This window comes from Pogona vitticeps, chromosome 5 (genome assembly GCF_051106095.1).
Source record: "Pogona vitticeps strain Pit_001003342236 chromosome 5, PviZW2.1, whole genome shotgun sequence".
NCBI classification, from domain to species: domain Eukaryota; kingdom Metazoa; phylum Chordata; class Lepidosauria; order Squamata; family Agamidae; genus Pogona; species Pogona vitticeps.
In genome coordinates this window covers 195,620,023-195,641,055 of record NC_135787.1, presented here as the reverse complement: position 1 = coordinate 195,641,055, position 21,033 = coordinate 195,620,023, and the positions used below count along the sequence as shown (strand labels likewise).

Below are 21,033 nucleotides of genomic sequence, written 5' to 3'. Positions count from 1 at the left end.
GGAAGCCCAGGTGCTCATTCTAACTAGTCTGCTTTCCACACCCATAAGGAGAGTGCAAAAAAGAAAAGAAAAGAAAAACAGCTCTACCCATATCTACAAAAGGGGAGCAGGTATTTTGTAAAGTTAATGGCTTTTAATATCCCTCCTGAGACCATCATCAAATGCTTTTTGTGCAGCAGCAGCAGCAGCAGCAGCAGCAGTGATAGCTGCCAACAATATCCTGTTTCTTGCAAACCAACCGACTGACCCTGCCCCACTTTGCTCCCAGGTCCTGCAAGGATTTCAGCTCAACTTTAGAAAGAGGAATGACCGAAGGTGGGGAGGAGATGGCATCACAAGGGAGGATGTCCCAGGGGGTTAATCCTGAGCTTGAACTGGCCAGGTGAGGGTCTGGGGGCTGCAGTAAAGGGCCCAACTCTGACCACAGTTTCTCCCCTCCCAATCTCTAGTTTGTTTGTTTGTTTGTTTGTTTTCATTTATTTCAAACCTGCCTTTCTGCTGAATCTGGGAACCCTGGCAGTTCCATACAAGGATTCAAGCAAAAACAATAAATATTAAAGCCAAATTAAGCAGGTCATCGTGTGAGAAGAGCAACAGAATGAGAAAGCAATTTAGAAGTACGCATCAGGATGTATTTTTTCAAAAAATAACACTGTATTTTTCTACCTTCTCTCCCCCATTCACAGCAAGGCAGAGCACCTCCAAGTGAAATGTACCCACGCCCCTCTTTCCCTGTCCACGTTGAGCCACAGCGGATCTTCACCACCCACTCCTCTCATCTCCCGTGGCTGGGCAGTTATCACAATGAAGGCTTAAAGTAGGAGAAGCAGTCAAGCGCGGCTGCCTCCTGGATCCCTTAATCTAGCTCCCTCGCCTCCTGTGGTCAGCTTAAGTACCCCAGCATGCCCTCGGTCACGCACTGCTCCCCAGAGAGAGATCTTTTTAAATTGGGCTTCCTTCCTTGTCTGACCCCCCCCGCGCGCGTGGATGGCTGGAACGGGACGCTGGCCCTTCTGCAGCCATGGCCCCCAATGCTTCCCTCTCTCCAACACCATGCAGACATTAAGAGACACGCACTTGACCTTGCAGGAAGCCCCATGGCCGAGCGGGTGGCCGGTGCCCTCCTGCTGCCACGCTTGCTGCCCCAAGTCCCACAGGGGCATCTGGCTGGCCGCCAGGGCAGCGGGACAGGGATGGGCCCCATGGGGTTGGACCCAACACAGCCCTTCGGCCCATAAAGGATCAGGGACAAAGACGAATGGGGAGCTCTGCCTGTCTCTCAGTGAAACGCAACCGAGGCCAAAGGGTTACCCATCTGCGCGCATCTCTGGACATCTCCAGACAAAGGGTTCCATTCCCGAAACACAACAAGCAGGTCACGGCGCTGTTCCAGAGATGGTCGTCTCAGGCTCCTCGGGCCCCCCCACCCCTCCAAAGCACCAAGTGAGCAGTCCAGGGGTGTGAAGGCACCCCATGGTTTTTACCTCCAGCCCCCTTTCTTAACAACAGTCCTGTTCCCGTTCGGGGCAGAAAATCAATACAGTCCATTGTGAAAAACAGCTGGGAGCAGCAGGTTTGGGATAATACAAGGAGAATGAAAGAGACGTATTTATTGGGTTTGAGGTCTAACACATTGTTTGGATGTTTGCCCAGCACACCCCACAGTTTTTTGGCATCAGTTTTTATGAAGAAGTCCCTCTTCCAACCCATTCCATATTTTACCTAGTCCTAGTTTATTTTGTTGTTGTTGTTGTTGTTATTTTGCCCCCTAAGGGCATCCCTTTCGCTTTACCACTTTGATGACCATCCACTAACACACACACACACACACACACACACACAGAGAGAGAGAGAGAGAGAGAGAGAGAGAGAGAGAGTTTGGAGAGGTCTGTTTGAAGCTTCTTTGCAAGTATTTTTATTATTATTTCTCTTTAACACATCAAATCATTTGAGGGCACCAGCCATCTGGACCGGGTGCAGTGAAGGCCAAGGCTCCCCCCCTGCCTGCCACAAACATGTCCACAAAGGGAGGGGGGGGAAAAGGCACATGTGGGGTATAAAACGGCCCTGGCCAATGCCTAAGTACAGGGGCATACAAAATTAAACAACATCATGAGTCATATCACTCCAATGGGAAAGGCAGTGCACAGCAGATGCTGCTGAGGATGATGGGCAGGGTCAAGGCCCTTGAGTCCCCTTCTCCTCCTGGGTGATTTTGCCCATTTTTGTGGTGTGTCAAACACAGCAGACTTATTCCCCACATTATATTTACAAGGATTTTCCTAATCTAGTAGGGAAAATGGAGTCTCTGTGGGAAGGTTTGGCAATCCTGGCCTGGCAGCCACCTGACTGCCTTGGGGAGGCTTCCATGGACCACCTCTCCTTTAGCCAGGCAGGACTGGCCAGCCAGGATCCATGCAAGGGGGTGGGGCGGGGGTGGAGGGGGTGGAAATGACACAAAAATAAAGGCTGTTAAAATAGCTTTCTTCTAGAGATCCTGCAGTCTTTCTCGTACAAGACGGGCCCAGAGGAGGAGAGCAGGGAATCCAAAATGCTGCAGCACAACTGCTGTCAGGTGGATTCTGGGAGTTGTGGTCCACAAAAATACTTTCCCCAAGCTAGGAGCAGCCACAGCAATGATCTGGGCAAAGAGGACCACCCGGATCTCCGAGGAGGGTGATGGCAAAACCTGCGCAGGGTGCAGTACCTACCTTGTTGCCAGGGGCCAAGGTGGCGTCCGGGAGATCGACAGCTCTCCCCAGGCCTTCTGTCTCCCTCCAGGTGGCTCAGGAAGGGCCCCTTGGCCTGGGAAGGGCCAGTCCACTTTTCCTTGGCGTGACCAGGCGGGCACCCGCCTTCCAACAGCCCAGAGCCACAGGCAGAGAGGGTGGCTCAGAGGGGAAAGGCTGGGCCCATCAGGAAGGCTCTCCACAGAGCTGCCGTCCCCCCCCCCCACGACGCGCCTGTTCCCCAGGAGCTGCTGCCTGGAATCTCCCACCCCCGCCCCTTTGGACAAAACAGCTTTTCAGGGTTGAGCGGGAGGAGGGGAGGGGCACCCCAGGAAAAGCATTGCCCGCCCACTGGGCTGGCCACTGCCCAGGGAAAGCTGGTGGTCCCAAGGACGATCTCGGGGCATCCTGGCATTCCAGCTCCCCTCTTGGAGGAGGGGGTGCCTGCAGAGAAAGCGACGCGGGAGTGGGTGGCGCTGTGCCCAGAAGGACCCATCATCTCTCCGGTCCCCTCTTGGCAGAAAAGCCGGCCAAGTCCAGCAAAGGAGAGAAGGAAGGAATTTGGAACTGGGGAGACCCTTCCTTTTCCGCACGGCCACTCCCAGCAGAGGTCCAAAAGGTAGGTCTCCTGACCTCTGGCAGGTGAGTTCTGCCAGGCGCCACGGGGTGGCCCTTCAAGCGACACGCGGAGCGAAAACCAGGGACTTCGGATCAGACCTTTCACTAAAGGGTAGTAGCGCCCACTGGGCGCTCCCGAAGGCCGGCCCGGGGTGGCCTGACAGGGTCCACACTCTGCTGCCACAGGCCGCCCAGTGGCTTCCAGTTAATGGGGATCTGAGGGATTCACGGGCGAGCGGGGCAGCCTAGAGAGCTTGGTGTATTTGGGAGACACGGAAAACCTCCCCATTGTGGGTCTTGGGGGAAAGAGCCAGGCTGTGTAGCCTTGGGCAAGATGCACCGTGGTCCCAGAGCGCCCCCAGATGGAGAGAAGGGTAAACCACGCCTGAATACGCTCTACCTGGAAAATCCTGGGAAGTCAGAATTGACTTGACGGCACCTACACATTATTATGAATTAACCACCTCCCAGAGGCCCTGACCTTAATGGCCCTGCTCAGATCTTGCAAACCGGAGAGGTGGCTTCCTTTACAAAGTCACTCCATCTCATGTTCAGTCTTCCTCTTTTCCTGCTCCCCTCAGCTTTTTCTAGCATTTTGGCCTTCTCTGTTGAGCCACTTTCACCTTGGCGGTCACAGGCAGGAGAACAAGACTATCCCCTTCTGTCCCCATGAGCCAAACTGACCTGCAGTCCTCTCTAAAGGCTAACATGATGATCTCCACTGCTGTGTCCACCCAGTCTCAGCATGTCTCAGCAGACTTGCTAATGGGTGGAATAGGGGTCCCTGGCCAGCCCCTTCGGGCGCCTCAAGAAACGCCCCCTTCCACGCGCCCCTCCGGCTCCCGGCACCTCACCTGCTCCCCACCCCCCCCACCCTACCCCGCCACTAGCGCCGGTGCCCGAGAAGAGGATTCCTCCCCTGCCTTGGAAAGGGGGCGCCCTGGCGATCCGGCGGCCCCGGACGGTCGGAGAGCAGGAGCAGGCCTCAGCCCAGCTTCGGTTCCCCGGGGGTGGGGGTGGGGTCTTCCCCTTCCCCCTCCCCGGAGCCGAGCAGGAAGGGGAAGGGCTCGCCCTGGGGCGTCGGGGTGGGGGGAGCCGCCCTCTCCGGAGGGCCATCCCGCACCGCGGGGCGGCGGCAGCGGCGGCGGCGGGGGAACCCTGCGGAGGAGCGTGCGGGCCAGCAGCGCCCCCGCGGAGCCCGCCTCCCGCCGACGAAAGAAAGGAGCGCGCTCGCGCGGGCGGGCGGGGCTGTCCCCGCCGCCTCTCGCGCCCTGCCGCCCGAGGCCGGCGACAGGAGAAGAGGGGGCGACCAACCCCGACGGCCGGGAACAAGCGGGCGGGGGTTGTTTTTTTTGTTTGTTTGTTTTGTTTTGGACGACGTGTCCCAGCATCCCCAGCTGGCTGCGACAGGCCGGTGGCTGCCACCCTCGGAGCCGCACGTGTGTGGGGGGGGCGGCGGCGCGCAGCCTGGAGGGGGGAGGGCGCCGTCCTCGGAAGCGGCTTCCTCGCACCCGCAGGCCCTCGAAGGCCGGGCGAGGCGAGGCGCCCACCCTAGTGCTCAGGATCCCGCGCCCCGACGGAAGCCCCGGAAAAGCCTGAGAGGGAGGGCGGGGAGGCTGTATCCGCGCCCAGGGAGGTCCTCCCCTCCCCTCGCCCCTCGGCGCTTCTCCGGGCCGAGGCGCGTGCAATGGGGACTTGGGGGCAGCGGGGGGGGGGCTCCATCTCGCCCCGATTCGGCCGGAGGGACAGCCCGCCCCGCCGAGAGGCTCCTTCTCCCCACGGGCCCGGCCGAAGGAAGGCAAGGTTCCCCGCGGCCGCGCTCCCTCGGGCCGGGGCCGACATGGCGCGCCGGAGGAAACGGGGAAGGAAATTGGGAAGCGCCTCCGTGGCTCCCACTGGAGCTCGAGAGGCCACAAAGGGAAGGAGGGGGTTGTTGTGCAAAGCTCACAAATCAGCGTGGGCCTCACCCGGCCAATCTGTCAGAAATAGGCAAGCTTCCGTGTTCTGCAGGGCGCTTCGTCAGGGCCTGAGGGAGCCTCCTGCGGGATTCGAAAGCTCGCTTGCTTTTGATGTTTTAGCCAGCCTGGGTGGCCTTGGGCGAGCTGCACTGTGGTCAGGGAGCGCCCCTCTTCTCTGAGTGCCCGGGAGCCCCCGCCAGAAGTGATGTGAAGGCCCATGATTATTAGCTGGCTGGATAACTCAGTGGTTTAGGTCTGCGGGGCCAAAGGCTGGGAGTTCGAGTCCCCCACCGGGGCCTCCCGCGAGGAGAGCCAGCCTGGGTGGCCTTGGGCTTTCTTCACAGTCCCAGGGATCCCTTCCCAGAAGAAGGGAAAGGGAAACCACTTCCAAGTACTACCTGGAAAACCCCGCAAAGGGTCGCCACGTGATGGTGATGATGAGAGGATTACCCTCCCTCCCTTCCGGAGCTTGGGAGGGCTTCTCCGCCCCGTCGCCTGAGCCCCCTGCCCGCCCCTCTCCAAGCGGATTTCCCCTTTAAGGGCCCTTTCCGCCGCCCCCCCCAGGGACTACAGGTCCCGGCATGCCTCTGCTGCGCCACGTGACGTCGCTGCCAGCTGGCCCGCCTGCCCCCCTTCCCCCCCCGTCCCCAGGCGCGGTGTGTTTGGGATCTCCGGAGCAGGCAGGTGGGTGCCGGTGGCGGTGGCGGTGGCGGGGCGTCTCCTCCGCTGGCCCGGTCCCGGAGCGAGAGGCAAGGGCGGGGCCGGAGGCGCTGCGGGATGGGGTCCGGGCCGAAGCCGGGCATCGTCCTCCGGCTGCCCCCGCCTCACCTGGCCGGAGTCGCACCTGTGCGCGCCGGGGTGCGGGAGGCAAGGGAGCCGCCGCTGCCGCCTCCTGCCGGCTCCCTCGGGACCTGGCCGGCCGGGGAGCGAGCAAGGGAGCGGAGAGCGGACCTCAGCGGGCTTTTGAAGGAGGAAGAGGCTGCTTTAGCCGAATCGGCCGCACCCAGCCACCCCCGACGCACACACACGCGCACACCTGCCAGGCAGCCTGGTGAAGTGGTTGAGGTGTGCGTCCCTGGCTCGGGAGACTCCTCGGAACCTGGGGGGGGGGGCGCGCCCGGGGCCACTCTGGCCTGCTGGGCAGAAGGATAAACGATGGGCATTCCCTATCCCTGGGCGACTTTAAGCCGATCCCTTTTTGGGGTGGGTCTGCCTTGCGGGGTTGCTCGTTGTATCCGTCTGCGCACAGATGTCTTGCACGCACGGAGGTTGGTAACTCCCGCCCTTACAGGAAGGAAGAGTTCTAATAAAATAATCCAGGAACATTAAACATGAAACCTGCACGTCCTGCCACTTGCGATGCTGACCGGGCTTATCTCTTCCGTCGTCTATAGCAGATCATAGGGCGGTCTATGGGCTGACTCAAGTCTCCTGTAGAGAAGAAACCCCCGCCTCCCGGTTTCAAGTGGGCTTTCAGAAGGAGCAAGTCTTTGGTCAAGTGGAGGGCTGGGGGGCGCTGCTTATTCCAATCCAGGCCACCCCTCAAGACGTTGCCTTACTGTGGGGGGTGTCGCTCCCTGCCCGGTTCATGCTGAGCAAGACCTTACCCAACCACCACCCAGCAACCAGGAGCCTGGCTGCTGAGCTCAGCAGGAACAGCGAAGGGGGTTGTTGTGAGGGCAGAATCAGGTATAACATAATTTTTTTAAGTCCAGTTTTTAAAGCACCCTTAAAAGCACCATAAAGACTAACATGTTTCTTCTGCCAGGGGAGTGGCCTCCAGATACGGGGGGGGGGGGGGATTAGCATGCTCAGCCTTCCACCTGGGTGGGTTTGTGATGCACGCACGCGCACGCGCACGCGCACGCGCACACGCACACACACACTTAGGATTGGATTAGGGTTAGGGTATGCTGTGCGCACAGAGGACCGTATCTGCTGATCCTCCAGGAGGGCCTCTGGCTCTCTCTCCTTCCTCTGTGAAAAGCAGAGGATGGGGGGGGGGGGGTTCTTCTGCCCCTGTTACCCCTTTGTTTCTTTCCTTCTGATGAATGGCTTGTTCTTCCACGGAAGACTACCTTGAGGGCGGCCAGCTACAGCTTCCCTGCCAGGCAGCCGCTCAGCCTCTGTGCAGCCAAGGAGAGGCGCCCCCCCCCCCCCCGGTCTAGAGTAGTCCCTTCCAGTTGTCGGGTTGTTCTCTCTGTCTGGAAGTTCTCCCTCATCCATATGCAAAACCTTTTCCTGTGGAATTTTAATTCCTACCTTCCAGAGCTAAAGAACGCTGGCTGGCTCCATCTTCTTAAGACGGCCATGGTGTCACCTCTAAACCTCCTCTTTTCTAGGCTGAACGTCTCCGGCACCCTCAGCCGTTGCCTGTAGGGCTTGGTTTCCATACTCTCCTGGTCACCCGTCCTCTGGACACCTTCCGGCTTGTTAAGATCCTTCATAAACTGCGGGGCAGGTAAGCATCGTGTGGCCTCGATGGCTCAGGGATTCTGGGAAATGTTGTTCCCAGAAGTAACTTTTCTAAACCCTGACATCATCACAGTGGAGGACTCTGTTCTAGCTTCACTGAACACAACTCTAGGTTTTGCATCTGAGGCGTTGGGGGCAGAGATGGTCCCGGGAGCGTGGCCCTCCCTCCCTCCCTCCATCATCATTTGCATTGACTTAGATTCTGGAGAGCAGCTGCATGGAGATTCTTCTTCTTACCAATGTGACAGGAGGCTTCCTAAAATTGTTTATTTATGCTGGCCAGCAGAGAGAGTCAATAGTCATGTAGCCAAACAGCAATGCATTTAAGGAGAGTCTGAAGGAAGCGGAATAGAAATTCTCTTTCCCAGAATATGTTCAAAATAAAACACCCCTTTGGGCATCTGGATGTCTTCTTTAAGTGACATATTATTTCCTCCAGGAGATCAGGAAGGGAACTTTTTATTGTTTCATTGTTTTATGATACCTGGTTTTACAATACTGATTGCTAGCAGGGTGGAAGGATGCGTGAACTCTGTGCTTCTAAGCAGTGGCCACTTTCCCCCATAGTTCCGTGGGAGACACTATATGCATAAGAAAATTGCCTAGATATTTATGTAATGGCTAATTCTAACTTATATAGTTCTATCTCAAAGGTACATTGAGGATGGAATCTCTTCAGCTGTGTCATAGAACCACAGAATGATGGAGTCGGAAGGGGCCTCGAAGGCCATCTAGTCCAACCCCCTGCTCACAGCAGGAATCTAAATCTAAGCAGATGTGACAGAGGGTAGTCCAGTTTCCTCTTGAATGCCTCCAGTCTTTCCTCCTGAGGCTTGGCTTCCGTTCCCCTGATCCTCCTGGTTGCCCTCTTTGGAACTTCCTCCAGTTTGTCTGCATCCTTCTTCAACTGAGGTGTCCACAACCGGACGCAGAACTCCAGAGCCCTAGCCGGTGCCTCTGTGAACAGGAGGACTAACCAGTTTCTCCTGGATGCAGGAGAGAACACCTGTGTCCATGGAGACTCTCCATGTAGCTTAGAACCCAAGAAAATCTGATAGGGAAAGACAAGTGTGCTGTGTGTATAACTGGCTGCAAGAACTGTGGTGAGTTGGAGGCAACGACCAGGTTCTCCTTCCTGCTGCTGTTCCTCCTCCTCCTCCTTCTGTAGGCCTTCCTGGTCCTTCCCTTCCCCCCCCCCCGCCTCCATCTCTGACTTCTGTCATTCAAGTTAGAGGCATGTGGATTTGTTTTTGGACTACAACTCCCAGAATTCCCTGGACAGACATGGCCAATAGGGTTTGTAATCCAAAAACACAGAGAGGCACACTTTTAAATAAAACTTTTTTAAAAAAATAATCTGGTTGCAGCCTCCACCCACTTCAGAGGGGACACTGAGTCATTTTTGCTGTGAGTAACGCTCAGTGTGGCGAGAGGGTTTTGTGCTCTTTGTTGCTTCTTCCTGTCGTCATCGCCCCACAATGATGCGTTGGCCTCTTGCAAACACTCCCGTTTCCAGGAAGTCGATGAGCAATTTTTGAAGCAAATGGCTGACAATCGATCTCACTTCTTATTTCTCTTTGACAAGAAGAAGGATGATGTCTTCCCAGTCTCTCCTTCCTGGCCTTTAGCCTGTATTGGCCCAAAAGACAAACCAGAATCCTCTCCCATCACTGTTGGGCTTGCTCAGGAAACATAGATGAAAAGCAGGGTGGAAAGCTTTTCTTGAAAGTCTGAGGTCTGGATTGTTCTCCTCTGTGTGCTTGTTGACATTCTCAAAGAACTTTACCAGATGAACGGAGCAGGTTGTATCTTGGGGCAGAAGCAAGGCGGTGTCTCTTTCAGCAGGACTTGTCTGTCTGTACAGATATAACAGATATACCCTTTATTAATATATTCTGCTGATTTACCATGAGTGGATGGATGTTAAGCTACCTAGACAGTAAATTCTACCACCTCCATCCCAAGCAATTTTAAAAATAACTTTTAGGCCCTTTGCTGCAGGTTAGTCACAGGATTATAGGCTGCTGATCAGCTTCCAGGCATAATTCAATGTGCTGTTTTTAATCTAAAAAGCCCTCAATGGCCTGTGTCTAAGCGGTCCCAAAGACCATATCTCCCATTATGAGCTGGCTCTGGTGATAAGATCACCAGGCGAGGTCTTTCTCTCCATCCCTCCACCTCCACAGATGTGCTTGGTGGGGGACACACAGGAGAGGGCCTTCTCTATGGCTGCTCCCAGACTGTGGAACTCCCTCCCACTGGAGGCCAGGGTGGCCCCATCTTTCATGTCCTTCTGCAAGCAGGCAAAGACCTTTCCCTTCAGGCAAGCCTTCCCTCAGTAATCAGTGACCCGCGTTTTGCATTACTGCTTTGACTAGTTGTGTTTTCCATTTTTGTATTTTGCATTTCTCAGAGTGGCCTTTTTAAAAAAACAATTGCTGCCCAGAGAAGATAGACTTTTGGTCTAAATGGGCGGCATAGAAATCATATCAAATAAATAAAATAAATATTGTTCCTAACTTTAATATTGCAGTTTAACTATGTAAGATGCCTCTTTACTCATCATCCTCAGCTTTAAATGTTGTCTTTTAATGATGTCAACCACCATTATATACTCATTGTTTACAACTTCAAATATTGTCTTCCAGTGCTGTCCTTTTGAGTCCTTTTCAAGGAGAAAGGCAGGGTAGATCTATTGTAAATGCACTGCACTGCAATGCAATAAAGTAAAATAAAATAAAATAAAGTCACAGATTTTTGTTAGAAGGCCAGCCATTTCCCTTCTTTACAAACTGTGATGGATCCCATCTGGTTCCAAGTGATCAGTGCCTTTATCAATAAGGCTTAGAGAGGAATACGTAGTTGCTGATCTCAGTGGGTCTGTTCCTCAGCTTGGCTGGCAGGGCAAGGACTCTCCTCCCAGCACAGAGGGGCTAAAGCAGGCTTGTCCAACCTGCGGCCCGTGGGCTGCATGCGGCCCAGGGTGACTCGTAATGCGGCCCGGTGCAATTTTTAAAAAAAGAAATTCCAAAGTTTCAAGTTACACTGCCGGCGCTTGCAGCAGGAATGCGGCATGTCACAACGGTGGGGGGGGGGGAGAGGGAAGGAAGGGAGGAGAGGGGTGAGGGGGCTGCGTTACTACATTGCACCATCCCCGTCAATAGGTGGGCCCCCTCCCGGCCCTATACAGCCAACGGAGTCGAAGCTGGCAGCCTCTGCTATCTGCAATTGCAGCTGCTGGTAAGTGCACTTGGAGCGGGGCTGCGGAGGACGGCTAGGGCTGCCCCCCCCATGCGGCCCAAACCAAATGTATGTGCAGCCCAAACCAAATTTTCATCTTCTAATGTGGCCCAGGGAAGGTGAAAGGTTGGACACCCCTGGGCTAAAGGGAAAGGATGTGGCCAGAGAAGCTGAGTCACCTTTTATGGTTGTAATGCCTGCTATATTGTATTTTTTTGCTGTTACTGCTAAAAGAGAAAAGTAATAAAAACACACACTTTGTACCATCTAGTTGTAGCCCTGAATGGCTTTTTTTAAATATATATATTGGAACAGTCGCACTAAGATCATTCTGGGAACTGCAGTATCTCAGAGTAATTTTAGTCCCCCAAAGTATCCCTAAAAGTTCTAGGGGAACATGGGGGAAATGCCTCTGTTATCCCCAGAAGTTAATAGAAGATCCTTTTGGGTTCTCTCTCTGTCTCTTTCTCTCTTTCACACACAGAGAATCACATTTTTTTGGTGGGGTGTTGAATCAGTGGAGCACGATGTTGCCAAGCCACATACCACGGGTTGCCTAGCCCCAGATCTGGACCCCCATCCCTCTGTTGCCTCTCTGTTCCTCAGACTCGGTCCCTAAAAGCACTCGTTTCTGCAGTGGGTCCCTGCCCTGGGTCGTCCGCACCGGGTGCCGGTTTCTGCCATCCACCCAGCTTCTCTCTTTATCTTCCTCCAACCCCTTTTGTCTCCTGGCAGTTTCCTCCTGTCTGTGACTCATTTCCTGCTCCTGACACTTTTCAAAGGAAACCTTGATGGTGAGTCCGGAGGGCTTTAGCTCCTTGGATTCTTGCTGACCCTGAGCTGTCGGTTCCCTCTGCAGGCCAGCCTTTTCCAGAGCATGTGCCCTCCACCGGAAGCTCCCAGACGTTTGGACGCCCTGGCTTGAACGCTGGAAGACTCTGCGTCGAGGTGGGGGATTTCCCTTCCGGCTCAGTGGTCCTGCTAGCCTCGAACAGGAAGGGGAGCGGAAGCTTGGCTTGCTGTGGGTTGAGGCATCCCTTTGGCTGCACCCCACATCCACAGTCAGGGGGACGAGGTGTTCCTCTTGCTTGGACAGGCTGTGAGCCGAGGAACCTCCCTCCTGCGGGGACCAGCTCTCCTCTCCAGTCACCCCTCTGCACCTGAAAGGCCACGGGTGGTGCTACGCCTCTGACCACAGAGAAGAGTCCCAGGAAGAACCACTGCCATGTCTCCTGTGAAGCTTCGTGTTCTTGGTCTGGAGCTCCTGCTCGCCCTGCTGAGTTTTGCCAGCCCACCCCCCAACGTGGTCCTCATCTTTGCTGACGACCTGGGCTTTGGAGATCTGGGAAGCTACGGCCACCCCTCCTCTGCCACGCCAAACCTGGACAAGATGGCCGCTGGTGGCCTGCGGTTTACTGACTTCTACAGCAGTAGCCCCGTCTGCAGCCCTTCCCGGTACGGCCCTTCCCGTCTCTTCCTCCGAGGTGCTCCATCTGCCCCATGGGAATGAATCTAAGCAAGGTGTTCCTGGATAGGGCGGGTTGGGACCGAAGGGGGTGCCTGGGTGGAAATCCACTTCTGTTTTGAATTCCCCCCCCCCATCTTCTTGGGTAAAAACGAGGCAAAGAAAGGGGGGCCTTTTTAAAAAGAGGGGGCTTCCTGGAGACTTCTAGGAGTGCAATTCTCCTGTTTCACCTGGGGCAAAAAAAAAACCAAGGGGAAGGGTTGGTCCCTGGGCACCTGAGTGAGCACAGAATCAGGCCCCAGCCAGCAGCACACGTGGGCCACAGGTGGTGCGCCACTGCCTTAAAACTGGGACGGTGGGCATGTGGCTAACCAGCCGGCCGGCCTGCTTTACGGGAAGGAGGGGAAGATAGTGGGCTGGTTGGCTTTGGTCTGTTCAGCTCTGGTGTTTTTTTTTCCCTCCTGCCTGCAGGGCAGCCCTCTTGACAGGACGTTACCAGACACGCTCCGGCATTTACCCCGGCGTGTTCTACCCTGGCTCCCGGGGAGGCCTTCCTTTGGCCGAGGTGACAGTAGCGGAATTGCTGAAGGGCCGGGGCTATGCCACCGCCATGGTGGGCAAGTGGCACCTGGGACTGGGACCCAATGGGACGTTCCTGCCCACGCGGCAAGGGTTTGACCACTACTTGGGGGTGCCTTACTCGCACGACCAGGTGAGAAGCGGCGGTGGGGCGGGGCGGGGCGGACGGACGTGGGTGCCGATGGGACTCCAAAAGGGAGGGGAGGAAATGAGGAATTGGGGGGGTGCAGGCATGCATGCATACATGCATGCATGCATGAGCATGCCTACACTTAAGGGGAAGCCATGGCACTAGGAGGCTTGAGCTTGAGGTGAAGAATTTGAAATTTGCTTGGGATTTTATTGCAATTACAGTTAATGGGAGTTTAAACCTGAGGAGGAGTGCCTCACTCTTGTCTTGGATCAAAACGAAAAGGTTAACATTCTGGAAGGCGTTTGTCAAATGTGAACTCCGCATTTTGGAATAAATGTTTGGCAACTTTTCAAACAAAAGGCCACTTAAAAAACTGGGGGCTAAGCAGCCGAGGGGATGTGACAGGTGCAAATGCAGCTATGCAGAACCTGAGGAAGCCATCAGATCTTTTTTTTCTCTCTTTCTTTCTCTCTCTTTTTCTCTCTCTCATATAATCCTGGGGCTCGGGACCTTCTAACAGATGGGCAGGAGGCTGGGGCCAGAGTGAGCCCTTTTGCCTAGTGTTTGGGGAATTCACAAACATTGTGGTGCCCCCCCACCTCCACTTTGATGCATTTGATGCCTTTGTGGAGGGAAACGGAAAGCAGAGGAAACAGGAGGTGTGTCGGTGGTGGAGGAGCGAGTGGGTGGCTTGGTTTCATTTTGGTTTTTAGTCCCATCACTTTGGTGCAAGCTCCGCCGCTTGGGTGGTTTGCCGGAGCCCCCTGGCTGGCTAGCCACTCTCTGGAAGAGACTGCTAGGGAGAGCCTGGATTCTTGCAATCCAGGGAGATCCCATTTTTGTTGTGAAGGGCCAGCTTCTGCTAAATTCCAGATGTGTGCAGGGTTTGGCTTGAGAGGTGCTTGATTCTCCCGCCCTGCTTCTCTCTGATGCTGTGCGTTGGGGGGGGGGGAGAAAGGCCCTGCAGGGCACACGGCTCAGAGGGAATGGTTTTCCGAGCCAGGATGCATGCCCTGATTCTAGCACCTGCCCCCTCCCCTCCGGTTGTAGGGTCCCTGCCAGAACCTCACCTGCTTCCCTCCGGACATCCGGTGCTTTGGGACCTGTGATCAGGGCGTGGTCCCCGTCCCCCTCTTCTGGAATGAAAGCATCGTCGAGCAGCCGGTGTCCTTCCCGAAACTGCAGCCCCGCTATAGTGCCTTTGCCCGGGACTTCATCTCTGCCTCAGCCGGACGCCAGCAGCCTTTCTTCCTGTATTATGCCTCCCACGTAAGTGGCTGGGGGGGGGATCTCTCCACAGAGCCTCGGGGGCACCCTGAAACCTTAGCAGCGAGCCCTTGAATCATCCTCTCTTTCTGCAGCAGCCTTTGGAGCGACTGCCTGGCGATGCCAACCAAATGCCACCCTCCCCCCCCCCCCCCCAGCTTGGAAAGTAATCCAGTTTCCTCCTCCTGCTGCATTGTATCGCTTGGAAATACATTTGTTTGTTGGGGTTACAGTACTTGTTACAAGTTTACAAAGTTACTCATCGTCTTCCTGCTTGTGTTGCTTGTTACACTTTTTGTTACTTTTTTTAAAAAAGCCATTGCTTTAAGAAGAAAAGTTGCATAACAAGGATTATATGGCGAGAAAGGCTTTTAAAGCATCTTAAAATAGACTGGGAAGGTAGCGAGAACATCTGACTCCTTAACTCGCAGGTGTGGCTTGGGTCCCACTTCTTAGGCTATTTCTGAAATGTACTGTAACTTTATAAGAATCTACACAGGAAGATTCCTTCTCTGGAGCCAGAGACCCCCTGATCCATCTATCCCAGTATTGCCAACTCTGGCTGGCAGCTGAGGCTGTAGCTCTCCTGGGTTTCTGGCAGACGTACTTTTCCTACCCTCGCCAGAGTTGCTGGCAGGAAGCAAAGCTGGGGGCTTTTCACAGATGTATGATCAAGTAACTTGTCACAGGTAATGATGGTTCAGGTCTCTGGCTGCGGAGCTAGAGGTTGGGAGTTTGATTCCCCAATGTACCTCCTGGGAGAAGAGCCAACCTGTGTGGTCTTGGGCCAGCTGCACAGTGGTCCTAGGGCGCCCCCAGGAGGAGGGAATGGGAAACCCCTTCTGAGAATTCACTGCCTGGAAAACCCCCAAGTGTGGCTTAGGAACTGCAGTGACGATTTCTCAGCTTTTGCCCCATCGAGTGCAACCAGGCAGGACCTGCTGAGTTGAATGTCCACGTTGGAGAACAGGAGCAGAGGTTCGAGACATCAGTGGATGGCAGCTCCAGAGTCCCCCATCCGTGCAACTGGGGGGTAACGCTTCCTTTCCTCCTCCTTTTCCCAGCACACCCATTATCCCCAGTTTGGCAGCCAGGAGTACACAGGCCAGTCGCTCAGGGGGCCCTTTGGCGATGCTCTCCTTGAGTTCGATGGCTCGGTCGGTCACCTCTTGCAAGCCTTACGGGACGCTGGCGTAGAGAAGAACACGCTGGTCTTCTTCACGGCTGACAATGGGTGAGCACACCCTTGATCGGAAGGAGAGCCCTTCCACCCCACCAGCAGGGACGCCCAAGCTTTTCCTCTGGAGTTGGAAGGTTTTGTGGCCAATGGGTCTTTCAAGAGATGTGACCAGGTGGTAGCCAGTGAACGAACAACACCAGAGATGTGGGCCATTTACCATCCACACATGTGTGCTCCAAGAAAGGAAAGTTGCCTGTGGACCCCTGGCTCACATCTCCTTGAGAGAGGTTTGGTACAGCTAGCTGTTGCATTACGGAGGACAGCTGAGTCTTGTTCCTTCATTAGGAACAATGTTATTCATGGATTCTCGAAGGCTTTCACAGCCTGGATCCGATGGTTGTTGTAGGTTTTTTGGGCTGTTTGGCCAAACAACAACCAATGTTATTCGTGTTTCTCCTTCACTGTTCCCTGGTCGCTCATTTGGGTGTCTTGTGACCTGGGATTTGGCTCTTCTGGCACTATCTCTTGTTTTGTTTGGGGTTTTTTCATCCCAGGGTTTTTGATACTTTGAATTAAAACAGGCGATGTGTGTGCAGCAAGCTTTAGGAGATGGTGAGCTTTGCTTACCCGCTCATGTTAAGTGATTTGAATGATTACTCGCGTCTGATAGAGGATAGGCTACAGACTAAGGGCGATGAACTTCTTTGAGCACGAGGACCACTTTCACTTTCAGAGAACTTCTTGGGAACTGCCTTCTGGGAATGAGCAGGACCACAGGGGAAAATGTAAGTCTCCCAAAGTGCCAGCATATTGTAGCGTAAAGCACTGAACGGCTAGTCATTATTAGGTTAGGGAACCCCGGAGGGCAAGATTTAGGGTGCAAGGACCGGAGTCCTCCAGCTCTGGTATAATCAGAGGTCTCTTCCTAACATCGTGGCCTTCTTATTTACAGCCCCGAGACCATGCGCATGTCCCGAGGGGGCAGCTCGGGGCTGCTGAAATGTGGCAAAGGGACAACCTACGAGGGCGGCATGCGCGAACCAGCGGTGGCCTACTGGCCGGGCCACATCGCCCCAGGTAAGCCTGGCTGGTTACGGCCCAAAGATCAAAGAAGCCATGAAAATGGGGCAGCCGGGAGATCTCTCACAGCTGCCGTCCCACCGCTCTTCCGTTCACGCCATGCGTCCTCCTGGCAAGGGCACCACAACCTCCCCTTGCTGTGTGTAGGTGTGTGCCATGTTGTTTAGACCGTGCAGAATATCACTGTCATTGCTGCTTATTTTGATTTATATGCCGCTTGTCCGCTCAAAATGCTTGAAGCCACTTTTACAACGCAGGCACAACAATACTGTGTTAAAAACACGTGTCAATAGAATGTTGCTGTGGGAAGATGCACGCCCTTTTTGTGAAATCCAAGCATTTCATTCCTTTTTCCGTCCTTCGTGTCGGAAATGTTCCAGCGGGGCTTGCCGGCGGAAGCCGACTCTCTTTCCCAGTTTCCTTGCACTCCTTCTGAGACCACTTTTGGCAGCCCCAGCAGAGGCAAAGGGGGGGGGGGCTTTGGCTGGTTCCCCCTCACTCTAGGTGACCCCTGAGTGGACGGTTGGTGGTACTTAGCATGGCTGAGGGAAGGGCTGCGGTGGGGTGGCTGGCGGTCAGATAATTTAGGGTGGAGGAAGCCCCCCCCCGAGTGCCCATCATCTCTCAGTGTGCTTGTCTTTCTCTTTCTGGGCCCAGGTGTGACCCATGAACTGGCCAGTACCCTGGACATCCTGCCGACCGTGGCAGCTCTGGCCGGAGTGCCCCTTCCCAACGTCACCTTGGATGGATACGACCTCAGCCCGGTCCTCTTCGGAAACGGAAAGGTGAGCATCTGGGCTCTCGTCCCACCTGACGGTGCTCCGTTGCAGCCCTTCTCTGGGCCGTGGGCCGTGGGGTTACTTCCTGGACGGCTGTTCCCAGAATCCCCCAGTCACCTGGCCAGATTCTGGGAGCTGGAGTCCAAAAACATAATTTGATACAGATGATGGAAGGAAGGAGGGCCATTTTGTTACTGCTTTGTTTGGGTTCTTGGTGTTTGTTAATTTTTTAAAAAGGGAAATGGCTTGGGATAACTTGGGGAAGTTCCTTTTTTGGGGAGTTGCAGTCCAGCCAGGAGCCTGCCTAAGCTCTCCCACCCCCCTTGCGGCCTGTGAATGGGAAGGCCCTGAAAAGCAGCCGGGGGGGGCGCATTTTGGGTGCTGGACGAGAGACAAAAGTGAGGAGGTCAAGAGGGTTTAGGATGAGAGGGAGCTTGAAGGGAGACCTGGGGAGGCCCGAAGAGGGGCAGGAGAGATGCCCATGAGCGCCTCTGGCACGTGGCATGGCCCGGTTCCCACGGTACCTCTGCCTCCTTCTGCAGAGCCCTCGCCAGACCATGTTCTACTACCCACCGGCCCCCAGTGAGCTGCTCGGCGTCTTTGCCGTCCGCTACAAGAAATACAAAGCCCATTTCTTCACTCAAGGTGAGTCTTCTCCCTCCCTCTGTCCACTGGAGACGGGCTGGAGCCCCTCTGGCTTGCAGGCCCTCTCCCGGGCCGCCCCCCTTCGCCCTTCCTTCCCTGGGATGAAAGAGGTCCGCAGCGGCCACCCTTCCTCTCCCTCGTCCTGGTTTCCCTTCTCCAGGCGCCTTCCACAGCGGGATGACCCCGGATGCTGACTGCCACGGGACCGCCCTTCTCACGGCCCACGAGCCCCCGCTGCTGTTTGACCTGGATTCGGATCCTGCTGAGAATTACAACCTCCTCCAGGGAAGTTCTGTGGCGCCCGACCTCCTGGGCGTCCTCAAGGAGGTCTGGCTGCAGAAGGCCCAGTTCGATCAGCAGATGGCCTTTGGGGAGAGCCAGCCGGGGCGAGGCCTGGAGCCCGCCTGGGAGCCCTGCTGCTCCCCTCAGTGCCAGCCCAAGCCGTCCTGTTGCGGCTGCGCGTCCCCTTAGCCTCACGCCGCCCCTGTGAGGCCTGGGTCATTGTCGCGACACACACACACACACAGGGGGGACTGTTCTTGTCATCTGACAAACTCCTAAGGGCTTTTTTTTTTTAAAAAAAAAAACTAGAGCATTCCCACCTCTCTTGGTTTTTTTAATCAGAGGAAGCTCACCTGTGGCCTTCAGAGGTGGTGAAATTGCCTTGAAATGATGAAGAGAACCACGTGGGGATTTCAGCTCCTTTCCTAGGCTGCGAAATTCTAACTTTCTGTATTGATTTCATGCCTGTTTGTCTGTAAACCAAACCGCCCTGATGGTGTCTCTGCCCCATGGAGGAGGAGAGGAATCGGCTGTGCCAGAGCAACGCGGTGAGAAACAGGGGTTTGGCGCTTTTTTGGCCAATCCTCTGCCTCAGTAGCAGACAGGGGGGCCTTCCACCACTTCGCCAACTCAGGCTGTTTATTTTTTCCTGACTCTACCCACCCACCCAAAAAAGGGGATTAACCATTGGAAGAGTTTAAAGGGAAATATTGCAAGTGTGCTTGTGGGTGGGGGTGGGGGTGGCCAGGAGGATGAATGCACCCAACTGCCCATGGTGAGAAGAGCAGGAGGTCTCTGGTGGCTCTGTCAGCCTGTTGGGATTCATGCCGTGCAGGAAGAGAGGGGAAGCCTGGTGTGTCCGGGGATAACTTTTCGCAGAGCTTAGAAAACGTTCCTTTCTTGAGATGTAACTGTGGAACCTGCAGAATATGAGCCGACAGTGCAATGTGGCTGCAAAAAAGGCCAATGCTATTTTAGGTTGCATTAACAGAAGTATAGTCTCCAAATCCCTGCAAGGTGCTAGTCCCTCTCTATTCAGCTCTGGTGAGGCCTTACCTTGAGTATATTGTGTCCAGTTCTGGACTCCAGACTTCAAGAAGGATGCTAACAAATTAGAAAAAGTTCAGAGGAGGGCGACAAGGATGATGATCGGGGGGCTGGAAACCAAGCCTTATGAGGAAAGACTGAAAGAACTGGGCATGTTTAGCCCTTTTGGAGAAAGAAGACTGAGGGAAGATAGGACAACAATGCTTGGGAGATAGTCAGACAGATAGTTTTAAGATAGTCTTCATTGTTAGAGCAGTATGACAACGGAATCCATGACCTCAGGGGGAGGTGGCCAGAACTCCTCCTCCAGCACTGGAGGCCTTCAAGGGAAAATAGGACCACCACCAGTCAGATCTGCTTTGATCTGGATTCCTGCCTTGAGCAGGGGGTTGGGCTCGATGTCCTTAGAGGTCCTTTCCAGTTCCATTATTCTATGATTCCAGTCTCCCGGCAGTTGTACAGGCAGATATACTGGCAGTTTGCACTTTGGCCTGGAAGGTCCTTTGGACCGCCGTCCCTAAAGAAGAACCTTCCTAGATGGTGGCCATCAGGTCACTTAAGTCACTTCGTCCTGCTGGTCCTCTGTTCACATTTGCCTGCCATCTTCTTGGCTGGCCTTGTCCACTGTTATAAGGAGTCCCTGCTTTCTCCAGGCCAGCTACGGTTCCATAAACTCACCTCGTTTGCCCTTTAAAACGACTGCATTAAAACGACCCCTCCTCTCTTTGGGTACCTTTTCCTGCACACTGCCTGCTCTAGAAAATTGAACCCTTGATGAGCTCTCTTGCAGTTGGCGTGGGCGGACGTGGGCTCCCCTTCTCATGTGAGCGGCGCCCTCCACTCCAGAGCTCTGACTAATCTAGCACCCCGTTTTCTGCAGTTGCAACCGATGCATTGAACCCTAGAGCGTTGCGGAAGGAAGGATGGAGCTTCAGGCTTCTCCCAGTGGTTTCATGTCGATGTGAAAGAGCATACGGGACAGGACAGAGCCCTGAGGGACCCCACAGGCTAGCAGCCAAATTTTCGAGCAGGAGTCCCCCGGCACCAACCACCTTCTGAGTTCTCCTCTCCAGGAAGGACCAGATCAGAGCCGCCATAAAACTGTGCCCCCAAGTCCCATCCCAGAAGGATAGCGTGGTGGATGCCATGAAAAGCTGAGGTCCACGGAAGAGGTCCAGCAGAACCAACAGGGACCACACTCTCTCTGTCCAGTTCCTGGCAGAGGTCATCCACTAAGGTGACCAAAGCTATCTCCATCCAACAGCTAGGTCTAAAGCCAGATTGAAATCAGTTTCTTCCAGGAATCCTTGGAGCTGGGAAACCATCACATGCTCTGAGACATTGCCCAAAAAATGGAACAACAGAGATTGGCCAATAGTTGGTCAATATTGTGGTATCTAAAGAGATCTTAATTGTTTCTTCCAAAGAGAGCTTATAACTCTCTCACTCTCTGCCTTAAGTGATAAAAGGGTATCTGTTCCTGGAGGTTCACCGGTCTTAGCATCCAGGGCTCATTTCTTGGGCCTCAGTCTAAGTCTGGAGTGAGAGGTTGGACTC

General features: G+C 54.7%; 1 protein-coding gene and 1 long non-coding RNA gene across 2 annotated transcripts; both read left to right on the top strand.

Moving 5' to 3' along the window:
• Window positions 1-4,713: 4,713 nt before the first annotated feature.
• On the top strand, window positions 4,714-10,287 carry LOC144583275 (uncharacterized). The gene is made up of 2 exons (XR_013536991.1): window positions 4,714-5,989; window positions 7,648-10,287. It is a non-coding gene; the product is annotated as an uncharacterized LOC144583275 (long non-coding RNA).
• A 1,469-nt stretch (window positions 10,288-11,756) lies between these two features.
• Window positions 11,757-18,716, top strand: ARSA (arylsulfatase A). Its single transcript, XM_078376768.1, has 8 exons — window positions 11,757-12,475; window positions 12,957-13,197; window positions 14,248-14,466; window positions 15,528-15,697; window positions 16,596-16,720; window positions 17,381-17,508; window positions 18,045-18,147; window positions 18,308-18,716. Exons 1-8 carry the CDS (start codon window positions 12,246-12,248, stop codon window positions 18,616-18,618), a joined length of 1,527 nt encoding a protein of 508 aa, XP_078232894.1. The 5' UTR covers window positions 11,757-12,245; the 3' UTR covers window positions 18,619-18,716.
• Window positions 18,717-21,033: the final 2,317 nt, after the last annotated feature.